Source organism: Oryctolagus cuniculus, chromosome 1 (assembly GCF_964237555.1).
Source record: "Oryctolagus cuniculus chromosome 1, mOryCun1.1, whole genome shotgun sequence".
NCBI lineage: Eukaryota > Metazoa > Chordata > Mammalia > Lagomorpha > Leporidae > Oryctolagus > Oryctolagus cuniculus.
The window spans coordinates 209,308,731-209,328,993 of NC_091432.1; the positions used below are offsets into that span (position 1 = coordinate 209,308,731).

A 20,263-nucleotide genomic window follows, 5' to 3' on the forward strand; every position below is an offset into this window, starting at 1 on the left:
CCATTTTATTTTCAACCAAGGTACTAGAACATACCTTGGTGAAACGACAGTATCTTCTATAAAAGATGTTGGGGAAACTGGATATCCATATGCAGAAGAATGAAACTAGACCTCTCTCTCTTGCCATATTAAAAAAAGTAACTCAAAATGAATCAAATATTTACTTTTACACCTTGAAACTGTATAAGTATTAGAAGAAAACTTAAGGGAAAAGCTTCAGAGCTAGGACTCCAGAAAATAAAACTAGACAAATGAGATTGCATCAGACTAAAAAAATATTGTGACTAGTAAAGGCGGCAAACAACAGAGTGAAGAAACAATCCATGGACAGGGATAAATTACTTGCAAACCATATACCTGATAAGAAACTAATATCCAAAATATATAAGGAATTCAACTCAAGGACAAGAAAACAGATAATTAAAAAAGTGTGTAAAAGACCTGAACAGACATTCACCATAAAAAGACATTTGAATGGCCAACTGATATGGGAAAAATGCTCAACATCTCTAATAGGGAACTATAGTTTAAAATCACAATGATAAGGCTGGCGCCCTGCTCACTAGGTTAATCCTCCACCTGCGGCGCTGGCACACACCGGGTTCTAGTCCTGGTCGGGGCGCCAGATTCTGTCCCGGTTGCTCCTCTTCCAGGCCAGCTCTCTGCTGTGGCCCAGGAGTGCAGTGGAGGATGGCCCAGGTCCTTGGGCCCTGTACCCGCATGGGAGACCAGGAGAAGCACCTGGCTCCTGGCTTTGGATTGGTGCAGCGTGCCGGCTGCAACACGCTGGCCATAGCAGCCACTTGAGGGGTGAATCAACGGCAAAAGGAAGACCTTTCTCTCTGTCTCTCCCTCTCACTAACTCTGCCTGTCCAAAAAAAAAATCACAATGATATATCATTTCACACTTGTTAGAATTGCTGTAATCAAAAAGAAGAAAGATTTGTGTTGATGAAAATGTGGAGAAAAGGAAACCCTTGTGCACCATAGGTGGGAATGTAAAATGCTGCAAGTACTTTGTGAAACAGTATGGATGTACCTCAAAAAATTTAAATAGAATTTTAAATACCATATGATCCAACAGTTCTCCTTCTAAGTATATATCCGAAGGAATTGAGGTCTATATAGTGAAGAGATAGCTGCACTCCCATGTTCACTGCAGCACTGTTCACAATAGCCAAGATATGGAAACAACCTACGTGCCCATTCAAGGCGAGAGTGGACACATAATATGTACTGTTTATATGAGGGTACTTCAAAAATATTGTGGAAAATGCAATTCAAAGACAAATTTATTTTGGTACAAAAGATTTTAAATCCATGCATAGTGTTTATATAATGTGTATTTTCCATGAAACTTTTGAAAACTCTTCATATATACAGTGGAATATTATACAGCCTTTAAACAGAAGGAAATTCTGTCATTTCCAGCAATGTGGATGAACCTGGAGGACCTTATGTTAAAAAAATAGCCAGGCACAGAAAGGTAACTACTGCATGATCTCACTTATACATGAAATTAAAAACTGTTGAACTCATAGAAGCAGTGAGTAGATGGTAGTTAAATTGAGTAGAGAATTTTGTAGGGGGAAGGATATGTAAGTCAAAGGGTACAAAATTCCATGTAGGGGTAAGTTCTATAGACTGATTGCACAGCATAATGACCGTTGTTAATAATGTATTTTTGAATTGCTAGCAATAGATTTTAAATGCTCTCACCACATACAAAATAAATAGGTTAGGTGATGGTTATGTTAATTAACTTGATTTAATCTTTCTACATATCAAAAATCACATTGTACTCCATATATATATATATATAGTTATTATTTGTCAATTAAAATTAAGAATAAAATATTGGAAAGATAATCTGATATTGTTTTCCCATGAGTGTGTCTTGGTGAATGTAAGGGTCATTTCTTTGTGAAATAAGCATAGACAATTTATAGACAGATAGATAGTGAATCCGTTCCTATTATATAACAAGAGAAGTGCTTTTTGTTTATATTAATCTAGGCAGCTATCAGCTTCTTGACCTGTTAAACTTCATAGTTTTTATATGTCCTTTATTTCTGAATTTTCTGTAATTAAAGTTAGTTGTTGGCCGGTGCCGCAGCTCACTAGGCTAATCCTCTGCCTTGTGGCGCCGGCACACCGGGTTCTAGTCCCAGTCGGGGCGCCGGATTCTGTCCCGGTTGCCCCTCTTCCAGGCCAGCTCTCTGCTGTGGCCAGGGAGTGCAGTGAAGGATGGCCCAAGTACTTGGGCCCTGCACCCCATGGGAGACCAGGAGAAGTACCTGGCTCCTGCCATCGGATCAGTGCGGTGCATCGGCTGCAGCACGCCAGCCGCAGCGGCCCTTGGAGGGTGAACCAACGGCAAAGGAAGACCTTTCTCTCTGTCTCTCTCTCTCACTGTCCACTCTGCCTGTCAAAAAAAAAAAAAAAAAAGTTAGTTGTTTATGATCTTTACCATTTTAATTATTTTTCTCAAACTATCTAATTGGAAATTTTGTGAATCCATTTTCTTTAAATAAGCCAAGAGCTAGTGGTTCTGAAACTTTTGTTGTATGCTGAAGAGAATCACCACATTTGACATCTGGAAAAAGGGACCTTAAGATAGAGCTAGCTCAAATTATTATTTTGATTGACAAACTATTGGAATTCTACTTTGGACTCCAGGGAAAAAAAAGGAGAGAATTAAACTGTATCTTTGTCACTGAAGATGGGGCGTGAGGGGAAGTAGGCAAGAGACAGTAAAAGTGTGCCAATAGGTGATTGAGAGGGGAAGAGCGGTCCAGTTCCTTTTTGTGGATGGATAAACTGAGGTGCAGGAATTTAAGCACAAGGTCAGTCTGTGAACTGAGAGGCTAACATGAGATTTGAGTTAGGTCTTCTGTCCTCCAGGGTATACACTCCTTCCACAAATTGTTGTTACCTTTGTAAATTAGGAAAATGGTTAACACCCTTTTTTGTTAACTCCAGTGGTTTATAAACATGTATTCTCTTAACCAGTGTCAGTTTGCTTCTCTCTCTCTCTCTTTTTTTTTTTTTTTTTGACAGGCAGAGTGGACAGTGAGAGAGAGACAGACAGAGAGAAAGGTCTTCCTTTGCCGTTGGTTCACCCTCCAAGGGCCGCTGCGGCTGGCGCGCTGCAGCCGATGCACCGCACTGATCCGATGGCAGGAGCCAGGTACTTCTCCTGGTCTCCCATTGGGTGCAGGGCCCAAGCACTTGGGCCATCCTCCACTGCACTCCCTGGCCACAGCAGAGAGCTGGCCTGGAAGAGGGGCAACCGGGACAGAATCCGGCGCCCCGGCCGGGACTAGAACCCTGTGTGCCGGCGCCGCTAGGTGGAGGATTAGCCTAGTGAGCCGCGGTGCCGGCAGTTTGCTTCTCTTAATTGAATGATTATCTGAATTGAAAAATTCCTTAAGAACTTTTTTTTTAAACTCATAATTACTTGAAGTGTGAATAATGCTTATTAGGGATGACACAAGTATTTTATTTCTTGTTGAAATAGCAGCTTCCCACATAGTGAAGCAATGGGGAACTCTGGGAAGTCAAGAGATTTGGAATGCTTTATTGGCTATACTGCTAGTAACTAGTTACATGGCTTTGAGCAAATCAGCTGTATTTTTGTCTGTAAATGTAGGAATTTGACTGCAAATTCTAGTCATTAGATGATGTCTGTTGTTCCTCCTAGCAATAAAATTAAGTGACTGATAAATCTCTTAGGACCAGTAAGAAATTGCTTAGTCATTTAAGCTTTGTGTAGCTTGTATCAATGGCAGTGTTTTGCAGTACCTGCATGATTTTAAAATTTACACAAAATCAAACCCTCACTGTATGCCCAAACTCTCTCTGAGAATTACTGAATTAAAATCTCTGGAATATTTTATTAAAATGCTTCCACACAGATTCTGATAAACACCAAAAGTGAAGAACCTCTGATTTAGGTCTGTCTTAGAATGTGAAGGTCTGGACAGAGTTGGGTGCTTTAAATCAACTTTTCATCTTGTCCTGTGGAAACAGTATTACAAAACGTGAAGAGAATATGGGCCAGTCTATAAAAGGCAGTGTAACTCATTGTGTAGCTGATGTACTATAGCATCCGTAGCTAACTTCTTGCGTTTATCTCATTCTAAAATCTAAGATAGTTTATAATGTAAATATATCCTCTCCTTTAAATATGTCTTTTAGTTTTTAATGTTTGACAGATTTTCAGTAAAATTACTATTCTGTTTTTTAAACAGGAAAATTCTTCTAACATACTTTCAGAATTAGATGAAGAATTTGATAGTTTATACACTATATTGGATGAGGTGAAAGAAAGTATGGTTAACAGTATCAAGCAGGAACAAGCTCGTAAATCACAAGAGTTACAGGTGAGATAACATGCTATTTAGATATGTACACTTTAGTTACTTAATGCTTGATTTATTAAAAGCAAAATTAATGAATTTCTGAGTATAACTACTTTTAACTTGTAGAATAGTGGTTCTTTCTTTTATCCATAAATATTTAAAAATTATGGTTTAAAAATCATAATATAAAATTATTCTCTTAGTCATTTTTAAGTATACAGTTTGGTAGTATACAGTTTGTTATGTATATTCGCATTGTTGTATAAACAGACCTCTAAAACATTTCATCTTATAAAATGGAAACTCTGTCCCTAGAACAGAGTTCTTAGTTTTCCCATTCTACCAGTCCTGACAAAAATACTAATTTCTGTTTCCATGATTTTGATGCTATAAATATCTCATATATGTGGAATCATGCAGTATTTGTCCTTTTGTGACTGTCTTATTTCACTTGGCATATTATCTTCAAGGTTTTTCCATGTTGTAGTGTGTGCCAGGATTTCCTTCTTTTTTTTTTTTATGGCTGAATAATAATCTATTGATATGTGTGTCACATTTTCTTTATCTGTTCATCTGTCTGTGGACATTAGGGCTGCCATCACCTTTTGACTGTTGTGAATAATGCTGCAGTGAACATAGGTGTGCAGTTATCTCTAGGATTTTGTTTTCAGTTCTTTTGGGTATATAGTCAGAAGTAGCATTACTAGATCGATCATATGGCAATAGCATTTCTAGTTTTTAAAGAGATGTCCATACTGTTTTCCATAGCAGTTCTGCTAATTTCCATTCACACCAACAGTATGTAGGAATTCCCCTTGCTCTGCACCCCCACCAGCGTTTGTCGGTTTCTGTCTTTTTTATAATAGCCATTAATATCTCATTGTTTTGATTTGCATTTCCCTGAAGGCTAGGGATAGTGAGCATTTTGCCACTTGTATTTCTTTTGACAATTATCTATTCAGGTCCTTTTCCCATTTCCTAACTAGATTTTTCGTTGTTGTTGTTGTTGAGTTTTTTGAGTTCCTGATATATTCTGAATATTAATCATTTCTTGGTTAAGTAGCTTGCAAATATTTTCTCTGATTTTATTGATTGTTTCCTTTGCTGTGCAAAAGCATTGTGAGTTTTATATAATCCAATTTTATATAAACCAGTGTCTTAGAATGTTCTCTTATATTTTCTTCTAGGAATTTCATAGTTTCAGGTCTTATGTTAAGGTTTTTGACACATCTTGAGTTGGTTTTTCTATTTGGTAAGAGGTAGGGATCCAATTTCATTCTTCTACACATGTATCCAGTTTTATCAGCACTGTTCCCACTATCCTTTCTCCAATGTATGTTCTCGGTACCTTTGTCAAAAATCAATTTGCTGTATGTAATGGGTTAATTTCTGGGCTCTCTGTTCTATTCCATTGATCTAAGTGTTGGTTTTTATTCCAGTGCCGTGCTGTTTTTCTTTTTTTAAGATTTATTTATTTATTTGAAAGGCAGAGTTACAAAAAGGCATGGGTAGAGAGAGAGAGAGAAATCTTCCATTCGCTGGTTTACTCCTTAAATAGCCACAAAGGTCAGAGCTGGGCCAATCTGAAGCCAGGAGCCAGGAGCTTCTTCTGGGTCTTCCATGTAGGTGCAGGGGCCCAAGCATTTGAGCCATCTTCTGCTTTCTCATGCTATAACAGAAAACTGGATCCGAAGTGGAGCAGCCAGGTCTTGAACCGGCACCCATATGGGATGCTGGCACTGCAGGTAGCAGCTTTACCCAGTACACCACAGTGCTGGCCCCACTATGCTGTTTTAATTACTGTAACATTGTAGTAAGCTTTGAAATCAGGTAATGTGATGCCTTAAGCTTGATTTTTTTTTCTCAGCATTGTTTTGGCTACCCTAGGTTTTTTGTGGTTCCATATGAATTTTAGGATTTTTTTTTCTAATTATGCAAAGAAAATGTCATCGGTATTTTGATAGCAATTGCATTGAATCTATAGACTGGTTTACATGGTATCGACACTATAATGCTATTAATTATTCCAATCCATGAACAAGAAATATCTTTCTATTTTTTGTGTGTCCTTGACTTCTTTTATCAAGTTTTATAATTTTTATAGTATAGGTCTTTCACATCTTTGGTTAAATTTCTTCATAAGTATTTACTTTTTTTGTAGCTATTGTGAATGGGATTTCTTTTTTGTGAAGATTTATTTATTTGAAAGTCAGTTCAGAGAGAGGGGGAGAGGGGTGGAGGAAGACAAGAGAGAGAGAAAGAAGAAGTTTTCCATCCACTGGTTAATATGCGGCAATGGCCAAGGCAGAGTTCCTCCAGGTCTCCTATGGGGTGGCAGTGACTTCCACTGCCTTTCCCAGGCCATTAGGGAGCTGGATTAGAAGTGGAGCAGCTGAAACATGAATGGGTACCCATATGAGATGCTAGCATCGCAGGCAGTGGCTTTACCCACTATACCACAACAGCAGCCCCTGGGATTTCTTTCTTGATTTATCTTTCAGCAAAGGCATTATTGGCCTGTAAATGTGCTATCTTTTTTCGCATGTAGTTTTGTATACTGTGACTTTTAACAACTGTTTGCTAGATTGCCTAGATTTTTCCATGTAAAAAATCATGTCATCTGCAAACATAGGTATTTTGACTTATTCTTTCCTAATTCTATACCCTTTATTTCTTTTTATGCTATTTCCTATTGCTAACACTTCTAGCACTATATTGAATAGTAGTGGGAAAAGTTAATATCCTTGTCTTGTTCCAGATCTGTGGGGAAATATTTTTAGCTTTCCCCTAGTCAGTATGATATTGACTATGTATTTGTGACATATAGCCTTTATTATTCTAAGATATGTCCCTTCTGTACCTAAATTGTTAAAAGTTTTTATTATGAAGGGAACCTATGATCTGTGAGTGCTAAATTACCCTTGTATTCCTGGGATAAATTTCATTTGATCATGATACATGATCATTCTGATGTAGCATTGGATTTGATTTGCTAATATTTTGTTAAAAATTTTTGCATCTGTGTTCATCAAGGATATTTTTCTGTAGTTTTTAGTTTTGTCTGGTTTGGTATCAGAATAACAATGGCCTCATATAAAGGGTTTGTCAGAGTTCCATCCTTTTCAGTATTTTTTTCCAAAGTAATTTTTATTTAAGGAATACAAACTTCATTCATTTCATAAGTACAACTTTAGGAATATAGTGATTCTTCCACCATACCTACCCACACTCCCACCCCTCTTCTTCTTCCCTCTCCTATTCCCAGTTGTATTTTATACTAAGATCTATTTTCAGTCAACTTTATACACCAAAAATTAAGTCTATAGTAAGTAAAGAATTCAACAATTTCTATTAAAAAAGGGAAAAGAAAAGAAAAAAGAAAAAAAAGATTTTCTCAAGAGTCGAGCAAGGGCTGTTGAAAGTCATTGCATTCTGAAGTTAATTTCACTTTTTTTTTTTTAGAAACTTAATTAACTTTAAAGAAGCACCCAAGAATGATGCATCTTTTGTGAGCACTTAGACATAACTGTAACATATGAGACAAAAGAATATCCTCTACTTAATACATTAAAAGAAACTAAGTCTTTGGGAACATGTTTTATCATTAATTACAGAAGCACCTAAGAAAACAAGCTTTAGAGTTGGACTCTTTGGCATAACTAGAACTTATGAGACCTAAGAATATCCTCCTCTTAATACACTAAAATGGAATAACTCTTTGAAAACAAGTTTTACTGCTAGCTCTCCTGATACAGTTCTTTAAGGGCAGAGGTCCTGCATGGGAAGTTAGTGCACAGTGACTCCTGTTGTTAATTTAACAGTTAACACTCCTATGTATGTTGTCAGTAATCACCTGAGGCTCTTGACATGAGCTGCCTACTCTATGGAAGCCTTTTGAGTCCACAAGCTCTGTCAGTATTTAGACAAGGCCATAAGCAAAGTGAAAGTTCTCTCCTCCCTTCTGAGAAAAGTACATACTTCTTTGATGACTACTTCTTTCCATGGGTGTTTCACTCATAGGGTCATTCATGTAGGACATTTTTGCCACTGTGTGTTGGCTTTCCATGCCTGAAATGCTCTTGTGGGCTTTTCAGCCAGACCAGAATACCTTAAGGGCTGATTCTGAGTTCAGAGTGCTACTTAAAGTGATTGTCATTTTATGAATCTACTGTATGGACTGCTTCCCATATTGGAGCAACTCTGATGTATCTTTGTTGATTTTCTTTCTGGGTGAAGTCCCCCAATATTAAGTTTATATCCCTCACTATTGTATTTAGGTGTTAAAGTCTCCCCATTGTTATTATTTTGGAGTCTGTTTTTTTTTTTCCTTTAGATCTAATAATATTTGCTTTATATGTGTGGGTAGTTAAAGGTGTGTATATATTTATGGTTGCTATATCTTCTTGCTGAATTGGTTCTCTTAATACTATGAAATGTCCTTTGTCTCTTTTTCCAGTTTTTTTTAAAATCTGTTTTATCTGATAGGAATGTAGCTACTACATCTCATTTTTGGTTTCCATGTGCATGGTATCATATTTTTCCAACACTTTACTTTTTCAGTCTACATACAGACTGCATTTCAGTCTGTATCTTTACTTGTGAAGTAAGTTTCTTGTTGGCAGCGTATAGTTGGGTCTTCTTTTTTTTTTTTTTTTATCCATTTGATCAACCTTTATCTACTGACTGGGGAATTTAATCCATTTGTCTTCAAGGTTAATACTGATAGGTAAGAACTAACTCCTGTAATTTTTTTGGTTGCTTATGATTGCTTTTATATTCCTCATTTCTTTCTGCCTCTCTTTGTGTTTTGGTAGAGTTTCATCATCAAGCAGTTGGATTCCTTTTCTCTTTCTCTTTTTGTGTGTGTACTCAGTGAATTTTGTGCTGTATGTTTTCATGGTGGTTGTTATGATCTTTTTACTTCTAATATATGACTTTTCAGAATTTCTTATTGGCCTGGTCTGTTTGGTGGTGATGCATATTTATAGTTTTTATTTTTCTGGAAAATCTGTTCTTTCTTGTTCACTTATAAAGGATAACTTCACTTGATATAATATTCTTGATTGGAAGTTTTTTTTTTTTTTTTTTCATTCAATATCTTGAGTATATCATCTGATTCTCTTCTGGCCTGTAAGGTTTCTGCTGAGAGGTCTCCTGTTAGTCAGATGGATTTTCCTTTATATGTAACTTGATGTTTTTTCTCTACTGCCTTTAGGATTGTCTCATTGTCCTTGACTTTTTGACAATATGACTGTATTATGCCTTGCATAGTGTCTTTTTTAGTTGGCTCTGGTTGAGGCCCTTTGAGCTTCCTGTATTTAGATGTGCATGTCTATTTCAAAACTTAGGAAGGTTTCAATTCTTGTTTCATTCAATAGGTTCTTGATGCCTTTTTCCTTCTTTTCTTCTTCAGAATATGAATACTTGTTCACTTAATGGTATCCCTATGTATCTCTTAAGCTTTCTTTCTTTTTTAAAGATTTATTTATTTATTTATTTGAGAGACAGAGTTATGGACAGAGAGAAGGAGAGACAGAGAGAGAAGTCCTTCCATCCGCTGGTTCACTACTCAAATGTCCATCATAACAGCTGGAGCTGGGCCTATCTGAAGCCAGGATCTGGGAGTTTCTTCTAGGTCTCCCACGTGAGTGCAGGGGCCCAAGCTTTGGGCCATTTTCCACTGCTTTCCCAGGCCATTAGCAGAGAACTAGATCAGAAAAGGAGCAGCTGGGACATGAACTGGCACCCATATGGAATGCCAGCACTGCAGGCGGAGGCTTAACATACTCTGCCTCAGCACCGGCCCCTGAAGTGTTCTTTTTAATTCTTTTGTCTTTATTTTTGTCTCACTGGGTTATTTAGAAAGTGTCTTCCTCAAGTTAGAAATTCTTCAGTGTGGTCTATTTTGTTGAAGCTCTCAATTGTATTTTTTTTTTCATTGTTTGAAGTTTTCAGCTCCAAAATTTCGATGGATTCTTTTTAATGATTTCTGTCTCTGTTGTATTTCTCATTCCTATCATGCATTGTTTTCCTCATTTCCTGTCTGTATTCTCTTGCATCTCATTGAATTTCTTTCTTTTTTTTCTTTTTTTTTGACAGGCAGAGTGGACAGTGAGAGAGAGAGACAGAGAGAAAGGTCTTCCTTTGCCGTTGGTTCACCCTCCAATGGCCGCCGCGGCTGGCGCGCTGCGACTGGCGCACCGTGCTGATCCAATGGCAGGAGCCAGGAGCCAGGTGCTTTTCCTGGTCTCCCATGGGGTGCAGGGCCCAAGCACTTGGGCCATCCTCCACTGCACTCCCTGGCCACAGCAGAGAGCTGGCCTGGAAGAGGGGCAACCGGGACAGAATCCGGTGCCCCGACTGGGACTAGAACCCGGTGTGCCGGCACCGCTAGACGGAGGATTAGCCTAGTGAGCCGCGGCGCCGGCCTGAATTTCTTTTTTTTTTTTTTTAAAGAATTATTTATTTGAAAGAGTTACACAGAGAAGGAGAGGCAGAGAGAGAGAGAGAGAGAGAGAGAGAGAAAGAAAGAAGGAAGTCTTTCCTCTGCTAGTTCACTCCCCAGTTGGCCATAATAGCTGGAGCTCTGCCGACCCGAAGCCAGGAACCAGCAGCTTCTTCCTGGTCTCCCATGTGGGTGCAGGGGCCCAAGAACTTGGGCCATCTACCACCACTTTTCCAGATGAGAGCAGAGAGCTGGATTGGAAGTGGAGCAGCTGGGACTCGAACTGGCAGCCATATGGGATGCTGGCACTGCAGGCAGCAGCTTTACCTGCTATGCCACATGCCGTCCCATCATTGAATTTCCTTAGCAGCATTATTTTGAATTCTTTTTTCATTTTTTCATAGATTTCCTTCAAATATGGTTCATTCCAGAACTGTTGAGAACTATTTGGAGGTGTCATGCTTCCTTGATTTTTCATGTTTCCTATATTCTTATGTTGATATTCACACATTTTGCTTAACAGTTACTTCTTTATGGAGTAAGTTTCCTTGGAAAAGACTTGTTCAGATGAAATGTGGGGTGTCAGTCATAGTTGTTTTGGCTTTGGCTCTAGGTAATCCTAGAAGTTTAACTTGTGAATGATTTCTTCAGCAACAAATCTATGTCAGCAATGTCTAGGATTGCCACAATTGTCTAGTTGGTAGCAGTTTGTGGGGATAGTAGAGGCAGGCTTCCAAAGATGCTTGTCATCAAGCCCTAGAGAGTTTGGTGCACATCACACTAGGGTTTGTGATGGATGGCAGTAGCCATGTTTCTGGTTCTTTGGGGTCCAGAAAAGGCTGTCCTTTTTCTTGCCAGGTGAGCCTGAGTGATGCTGGAGCTTGTGGCACCAATAGCCCTGGCCCTAGAACTGTCTGATGTGAACGAGACCTTTCTTAGATCATGCTGTGTAGGTGTGGTGATTCTGGGACTTACAGCTCTAAAATCCCTAGTCCCAGCACTAGAGGATGTGATGGGGACTTTACTCAAGTCCCAAGGGCTGAACATGGGTTATGTTGGGGATTGTGCTCTGGCAGGTGTAGGCGTGGAGTAATGGAATCCAGGTATAATATTCCTTAGGTCCCATAGGGTGGGTTCTGGTTACTCGGAGGAATGCAGTACTAATAGTCACAGTCTTGGAACTGCAGGTTATGAATGGTACCCTGTCAAGTTCCATGGGAAAAGCGTGGGTTATGCGGGGGATTGTGCCTTGTTATCTGTGGGTCTGCAATAGTAGAATGGAGATGGAGCATTGTCCTGGTTCCACAGGTCAAGCACAAGTGTTGCTGGGACCTATAGAGCCAACAGTCACAGTTGCAGAGTTACAGGATGCAATGGAGACTACCCAGGTCCCACAGGTTGATCACAGGTTATGCTGAGGTGAGGATTGTGTACTAGCTAATGCAAGCCTGGATCTGTGGGATGCGGGTAGGGTTTCCCTCAGGCCCCACTGGCTAACACAGATGTCCTTGGGACTTACAGAAAAAGCTGTCACAGATTCTGAGCTTTAGGATGTAGTGGGGTTCTTACCCAGGTCACTCAGGGTGAACTCGGGTGACTCTTTGGACTAAAGCTCAGACAGTCCCAGTCTCAGAGCTGCAGTACTCAAAGGATACCTTATCCAGGTCCCACATGGCGAGTGCATGTTATCCTGGGGATCATGCAGTTCTAGAGCCTAGGAATGCAAATAGGGTCTTCCCCAGGCCTCAAAGGGGACTGCCCGTGTCCCTAAGTCTTAAGAGTAACAACAGTCAGAGTCCTAGAGCTGCAGGATGCAATGAGGTCCTTACCCATGTCTCACAGATCAAATGCTGGTTATGTTGGGAACTGTGGACCTGGCAGCCTCCCACCTGTAGTGGAGGAATGTGAATAGCCACGCCCCCTTCCCCACTTCCCACTGGTGAGTGCATGTTACTACAAGGATTGTAGCACCAATAGCCATAGTCCCAAAGTTGCAGGACACAGAAGGAACCGCCTGTACTTCATACCTGGCATGCAAGGGTGACATGGGGCTTTTGCCCTGGTCACCCAGCACTCTATGCTAAGAGTGCAGAAGCAGACTTGTTCAGATCTCATCATCTAGGCTTGTGTGTGGGTTGTTGAGCCCCAAGAAGCAGAGGGTTCTTCTCTAGATTGCACAGGATAAGGGAGCAAGGTTCTGGGGATTATACCCAGCAGTTCCACAGTTATGGAATGCAGAGAGGCATTCTCTGCCCAGTGAAGTTCTTGGGTTCCAGCTCTGAGACTTTCTGGTATTGATGGGCTACTTGCTGTCTCCTAAGACAGTTTAGCAGTGGCTGTTCCACAGTAGCTTGCATCTGAGACTTTTTCAGTAGAGGGAGGACTGTGGGTTCCTTTTTAGGAACAAAGCAGTAGTTCAGACTCCAGTTAACTTTCTAGACTGAATTTAAAGCCATTGAGGACCATAGGATTCTCTTGCAGTTAGTGCTGCTGGGCGTGGCCATGGCTGGGGTTGTGGAGCTTTCTGCTTATCTTTCCTCAAAAAGATGGAGTCTGCCTGGCTCAGGAGCCAGGGTGGGAGCTGCCTTGTGCTTTGTTCCTCTGTCATTGCTGGCTTTCAGATTCTCTGTGCATTTTAGAGTCCTCGTTACTTCCTTACTGAAGTTTACCTTCAGACAGCCTCTTGGAAATGCAGCTCTTTTTGTTTTTCTGGTTCTTCTTTGGAGAGTTCAGGGCCTTTCTGTTTAATCATCTTGGATCCAATCTGTAAAGGAATTTGACAAACCTTTAAAGTGTTTTACATCTTAATGTTTAAAATTTATATTTAAAAATGTAGTTTAAAATGTCACTCAGCACAATTTATAGGATAAATCAGTGATGATACTTGATTATCAGATCCACTGTTTGATGCATTCATTCAGTGAAATTTGAGTAATTCCGTTAAAACAACTACTGTGATGGATCTTGGGTATAATATGGAAAAAAACAGCTTGTGGATTTCACATTCTAGTGGAATATAATTTGAAAGAAGTGCAAAAACAAGGAAAATCAGATCTTTTATCACAGAGATTAGATTTATAAGGATAAGCAAAAATGTACAGTACATAAATATCTGATTTAATAATAATTTTTTTAAAAAAAGATTTATATTATTTGAGAAGGCATAGGTATAGAGGAGGGGGGTCTTCCATCTGCTGGTTCATTCCCCAAATAGCTGCAACAGCCATAGCTGGGCCAATCCAAAGCCAGGATCCAGAAGCTTCTTCCAGGTCTCCCACGTGGGTGCAGGGGACTCAAGCAGTTGGGCCATCTTTCACTGTTTCCTAGACCATCAACAGGGAGCTGGATCAGAAGAGGAGCAGCCGACACATGAACTGGCTCCCATATGGGATGCTGGTGCCTCAGGTGGAGGCTTAACCCACTAAGCCACAGCACTGGCCCCGCAAATGTTTAATGCTGTAAGCATTTTACAGCTGTACATAATTCAGAAGAGTCAGGAAGAGAATTGACTTATGAAGCAGTTCTAGGGCATGCATTTGGCTCAGTGTTTAAATGGTGGTTGGGTCTACTGCATCCCATGTTGAAGTATCTGCTTCAAGTCTTGGCTCCACTCCTGATTCCAGCCTCCTGCTAATGCACATCCTGGGAGATAGTAGGTTATGGCTCAAGTAATTATGTCCTTGTCACCCATGGGGGAAAACTCAATTGAGTTTCCAGTTCCTGGGCATCTGGGGAGTGAACCAGCAGATGGGAACTCTGTTTCTCTCTCTGCCTCTCTGCTTCTCAAATAAATAAAAATCTAAAAAATCAGAAGCAGTTCTTTCAAAGCTGGGTTGAAGAGATTTGAGCAGGGAATTTTTAATAAAGGAAAGAAAGGGAGAGACAGTTAATTTGTTGAAACAAAGATCAAAAGTCCTTAGGGCTGGCATTGTGGCACAATGGGTTAAGCCACTGCCTGCAATGTCATCAACATTGTGTATGAATTGTAGGTTATAGAGAATCTCTGTTCTTTAAATTCACAAAATCATTCATAATTTCTATGAATAATTGGTAAATTAATGCTCTTTAAATTAAATTATATATATAAATTATAAATTATATTACCCTCTCCCCTTTTGAAAATACTTAATTATTTTTATTTGAAATACAGACAGAGCTCTTCCATCCTCTTGTTCACTCCCCAAAACCCACAACAGGTGGGACTGGGCAAGGCCAAAGCCAGGAGCCTGGGACTCACTCCAGGTCTTCTATATTGGCAGATCCAAGTACTTGAGCCATTTCCTGCTGCTTCCCAGGGTGCACATTTGTAGGAAACTGGAGCCAGGACTCAAACCCAAGCACTCTGATATGGGATACAGACATCTTACGTGGTATCTAAGCCACTGAGCCAGATGTCCACATCTCCCTTTTTATTTTGCTCTTGCTTTTAAGAAAAACTCGTAGAATTTTTTTAAAATATTATTTTCTCTCAAACTTTTATTTCAAATTGCTCCCTTCCACTTTTTTTTATTTGCTAAGCCCTGTGGTCTTTCTCTATACAGCAAGAAGATAAATTTTTAAGTAGAAAATTGAAACAGTTCCCAGTTTAACATTTTTCTTTAGTTCTGACATGGTGGGACAACTGTATTTGAAACAGTTCCAGGACTCTTTTATTTGTAATAATCTCTTTATATATAATTTTTCTTCATATTTTTGAAATGTTTTTATTTATTTATTTATGTATTTGAGATGTAGTTACAGACAGTGAGAAGGAGAGACAGAGAGAAAGGTCTTCTGTCCGATGGTTCACTCCCCAAATGGCTGCAACGGCCAGAGCTGTGCCAATCTGAAGCCTGGAGCATCTTCTGGGTCTCCCATGCAGGTGCAGGGGCCCAAGGCCTTGGGCCATCTTCTACTGCTTTCCCAGGCCATAGCAGAGAGCTGGATCAAAAGAGGAGAGCTGGGACTAGAAACAGCGCCCATATGGGATGCTGGCCCTGTAGGCAGAGGATTAACCTACTGTACCACAGCACCAGCTCCAAACTTCATATTTTTGATGCTAATATTAAATTGACTTTATCTGCCTCATTGATCCTGTTTTGTGTTTTCATTACTTTTGCCTAACCCTTTCAGAAAGTATATCTACAAATGGAGTGTTTTAAGTGGTGACTTGTTAATTCTTGCTGGGAAATCATGAGACCTGTACTCATAGGAGTAGTACTTTTGTGAAATTGTTTTCAGAATTTTAAATTAACACGTGAAAACCAGTTTTAACTCAGGATGTGACTGAATTGTTCTACTTCTCCTGATTAAAAATATAGAACACATCATAAATCAGTAAAATGAGCTATTGTTTATCCTTATTGCTAAACTTAAGAAGAAAATAAGTAGACTTGAATATGGAATAGATTTTCATGAATATCTGAAGAAGAATCTTAGATACATTTAAAATCTAACAAATGGGTCTGTTTCTTGCTTGAAGGTAATAGTCTTCTCAAATGACCTACAAATAATAGAGATGAATAGGAAAGATTGTGTTAGGTAGAATTAGTATGTGAGTAATGAAACAGAGAGTAACTATAATGGCTACTGTCTTTTGTTCCTCCTTGTTCCTTTTGAATTCTAGGTACAGGCTGAGTATCCCTTATCTGAAGTGAGTGGGACCAGAAATGTTTTAGATTTGGGGGTTTTTCAGATTTTGAAATATTTACATAAGTCTTCACTAGTTGAGCATATCCAGTCTGAAAATCCAAACTCTTGAAACTTTTTGAGCACTGATATTATGTTCCAAATGTTTGAGACTTTTGTAGCATTTTAGATTTTGGTTTTTCAGATTAAGGATTGCAACCTGTACTTGAATTTGTGATTTCTGTGCTATTCAGTCTGGGAAACTATAAATCAGTATTTATAGTGTTATGTCTTTCTTGAATGTGATTAAGTGGAGTATTAACATTATGCTCAATTGGATGTACCTGTAGTTTGATTCACAGACTTCAGCTTAAATAAGCTTATCTTTTTAAGGCAGAATAACAGAGTGAAAGAGATCTTTCATCTTCTGGTTCATGGCCTGGGCTGGGCCAGGTCAAAACCAGGAGCCTGAAACTCCAGTCCAGTCTCCCATGTGGGTAGCAGGGGCCCAAGTCCTTGGGCTCTTCTCTGCTGCTTTCCCAGGCACATTAGCAGGGTCTGAAATGGATCTGAATTGGAGCAGCCAGAGCTTCGTACTGGCATTCCGATATGGATGCCAACTTTGGAGATAGCTCAATCCACTGTACTACAATGCTGGCCCCATAAACAGCTAAATATTAACAAGGAATTTATACTTCTTTGAGATTGGTGCAGGGGTGTTGTGGTGCGGTGGGTTTGAACCACTGTGGGCAATATTAGGATCTCATATGAGTACCAGTTCGAGTCCTGGCTACTCCATTTGTGATCCAGCTCTCTGCTAATGGCCTGGGAAAGGAGTGTAAGGTGGTCCAATTGCTTAGACCCCTGTACCCACTTAGGAGACCCAGATGAAGCTGCTGGCTCCTGCCTTCTGCCTGGCCCAGCCCCAAATTTGGCTATTTGGGGGGATCTCTCTCTCCCCCTCTCTCTCTGCCTTTCAAATAAATAAATAAATAAATAAATAAGTCTTTTTAAAAATAAAGAAATTTAGTCTTCATTATAGAGAATATTTTCTATAGATAATTTTGGTACCTAAAATTATATGTGGTTTTCTGACTACTTTGCTCAAGAACAGTCTTTAAATTTGGTTTCTGATATTTATAATTGCTTTATTTTAAATTATGAGTATATCTTTATTTGTATATAGTTAAACTGTTTTGGATAAACCATAAGAAGAGGTTAAATACAAAGTATTAAAATAATTAAAATTTCTTAGTAACTGAAATATTTTTGTTCAGTTATTGTTATTATTTTTAAGTTGAAGATTTTGATGACAGTAAGAAACCTCATTTTAATGATTTAATTGTTGTTTATTTCTAGAGTCAGCTTAGCCAATGTAACAATGCCCTGGAGAACTCTGAAGAACTACTAGAGTTCGCGACAAGGTCGTTAGATATAAAGGAACCTGAAGAATTTTCAAAGGTACTAAAACAACCAACCAAAAAGCTACATTAAGACAATTTAAAATGGAAGTAGTATTAAAACAAAAAGTATTCACTCTTAGTTTTGGGCTTGTTTAGTCATTTCTCATACCAAAAGAGTCGTGGAGTTTTTTGATAAATAAAATGCTAGCTGTTCATTTATTTTAACCCAGACATTTAGTATGTATTTTGAGGCTATGAACAAATTATTTGTGTCTTTTGAAAAAAAATTATTTTATTTGTTTGAAAGGCAAAGTGACAGAGAAAGAGTGAAAGAGAGAGAAGGAGATTTTTTTGTCTGCTGGTTCATTCTACAAATGGCTGCAACAGCTAGGACTGGTGTAGGTGGAAGCCAATAGCCAGGAACTCCAGCCGAGTCTCTCACATGGGTGACAAGGGCCCAACTACTTGAACTATCTTCCTCGTCTCTCGAAGGCACATTAGCAGAGAGCTGGATTTGATGGGAGAAGCCAGGGATTGACCTGGAGCTCTGATTTTGGAATGCCATGTTGTAGGTGATGACTTAACCACGACACTGGCCCCAGTTAATTATTTTAGTTTAATTTTTATTTCATACTCAATGTAAATAAAAATGTTATTTCTGTTTCACTTACACGCTTACTGGTAATCTGTTTTAAAGGTACATGTGAACTTCATCTGAGTGATACTTTTTTGCAAACATTTCCTAAGGAAAAAGATTGATACTGATATTAGCATATTTAAAAACCTGTTTTGTATTCTTTTCTGTGAGTTAATTAGGAAAGCATCACTTGATGCATATATGCACTTGCTGCATACATACATACATACTATTGGTGGCAAATATCCCATTGCTTAGGTTAAGTAATTATTAGAATGTTTTATTAAAATATGACTATGTCAGTTGTTGTTTAATGAGTATGTTAACAAGTATGCCACCTTCCATGTTAATATTATAAAACTGAATTTTAAAAATCTACAAGTATTTCTTCTTTTAATAGAAGTTCTTTTGCTGTAAACTAGTATGCAAGTTAATTCTTAAGTTTGGAGGTGGGTCCTAAAGAAATTTATATTTGTATTTGGTAGGACTTACTATATAAAGGAATTATGAGGGAACGGTATCATACTTTAAATTACTTTTTCTAAAAGGATTTTGTTTATTTATTTGAGAGGTAGAGTTACAGAGAAGGAAAGAGAGAAAGGTCTTCCATCCACTGGTTCATTCCCCAAATGGCCTCAGTGGCTGGAGCTGGGCTACTCCAAAGCCAGGATGCAGGAGCTTCTTCTGGTCTTCCTCGGAGGTGCAGGGGCTCAAGCACTTGGACCATCTTCTACTCTTTCCTGGCCACAGCAGAGATCTAGATTGGAAGAGGAGCAGCTGGGACACAAATTGGCGCCCTTAAAGAATGCTGGTGCCGCAGACTGAGGCTTAGCCCACTACGGCACAGCGCTGGCCCCTTAAATTGCTTTTAAAAATGTGATAACCTGGGCCGGCGCCGCGGCTCACTAGGCTAATCCTCCGCCTTGCGGCGCCGGCACACCAGGTTCTAGTCCCGGTCGGGGCACTGGATTCTGTCCCGGTTGCCCCTCTTCCAGGCCAGCTCTCTGCTGTGGCCAGGGAGTGCAGTGGAGGATGGCCCAAGTCCTTGGGCCCTGCACCCCATGGGAGACCAGGATAAGTACCTGGCTCCTGCCATTGGATCAGCGCGGTGTGCTGGCCGCGGCAGCCATTGGAGGGTGAACCAACGGCAAAGGAAGACCTTTCTCTCTGTCTCTCTCTCTCACTGTCCACTCTGCCTGTCAAGAAAAAAAAAAAAAGTGATAACCTTAAATATATGGAACATGGCCAGGAAAGATGCAGAAAGCAAAAGATGTCCCAGTAATCAAAATCATAGAATTCATAAACCGGAGTTAAAATCCTACACATGATAATTTCTCAGAATCTGTTGACTGTTTATATATGGTACTGCTAAATTTTTAGTTTTATTTTTCTTTCTGTTCCCTGTTTGTCAACAGATTCACCTTTTAGTGGAGTAGGGTGGCTGTTTTTTAACAGGTACAGTCATGGCAGCAAGAATTAAAAGCTGACAGCCTCAGGGTGAGGAAGACAGGAAAACTACAAAAGGTGGAGCCAAGTGCTAAAAAATCATCTTTTACCTTTAAATAGGGACTGATGCTTGGAAAAGCTGTGATAAAAGCTTGTTTCTTCTAAGTTTCTCTTTCTTTTTGACACAGAGTTCTTCCCTTTCCTCTCAAATGCTACCTTTTTCTCCTTTTTGTTCTTTCCAGCTTTCTTTCTTTTAAAACTTATTCCTAAAACATTGTAAATTAGAAAAGTTCTATTAGATCATGTTGTGGTTTAAATGTATTCTGTTAATATGACCGTTTACTTTACCATTTTGGACTTA

At 39.3% G+C, this 20,263-nt stretch overlaps 1 protein-coding gene across 13 annotated transcripts in view; it reads left to right on the plus strand.

The window, feature by feature from the left end:
• FSD1L (fibronectin type III and SPRY domain containing 1 like) overlaps positions 1-20,263 on the plus strand; it is a 96,676-nt gene that overhangs the window by 18,012 nt on the left and 58,401 nt on the right. For 9 of the 13 annotated variants that reach the window (XM_008257054.4, XM_008257148.4, XM_070055094.1 and 6 more), the window contains 2 exons: positions 4,254-4,385; positions 17,776-17,877. In XM_008257054.4, the coding sequence (XP_008255276.1) occupies positions 4,254-4,385; positions 17,776-17,877 (234 nt within the window). The remainder of the gene's footprint in view (positions 1-4,253; positions 4,386-17,775; positions 17,878-20,263) is intronic. The other 4 variants (XM_008257219.4, XM_051855999.2, XM_070055143.1 and 1 more) reach the window with 1 other exon arrangement.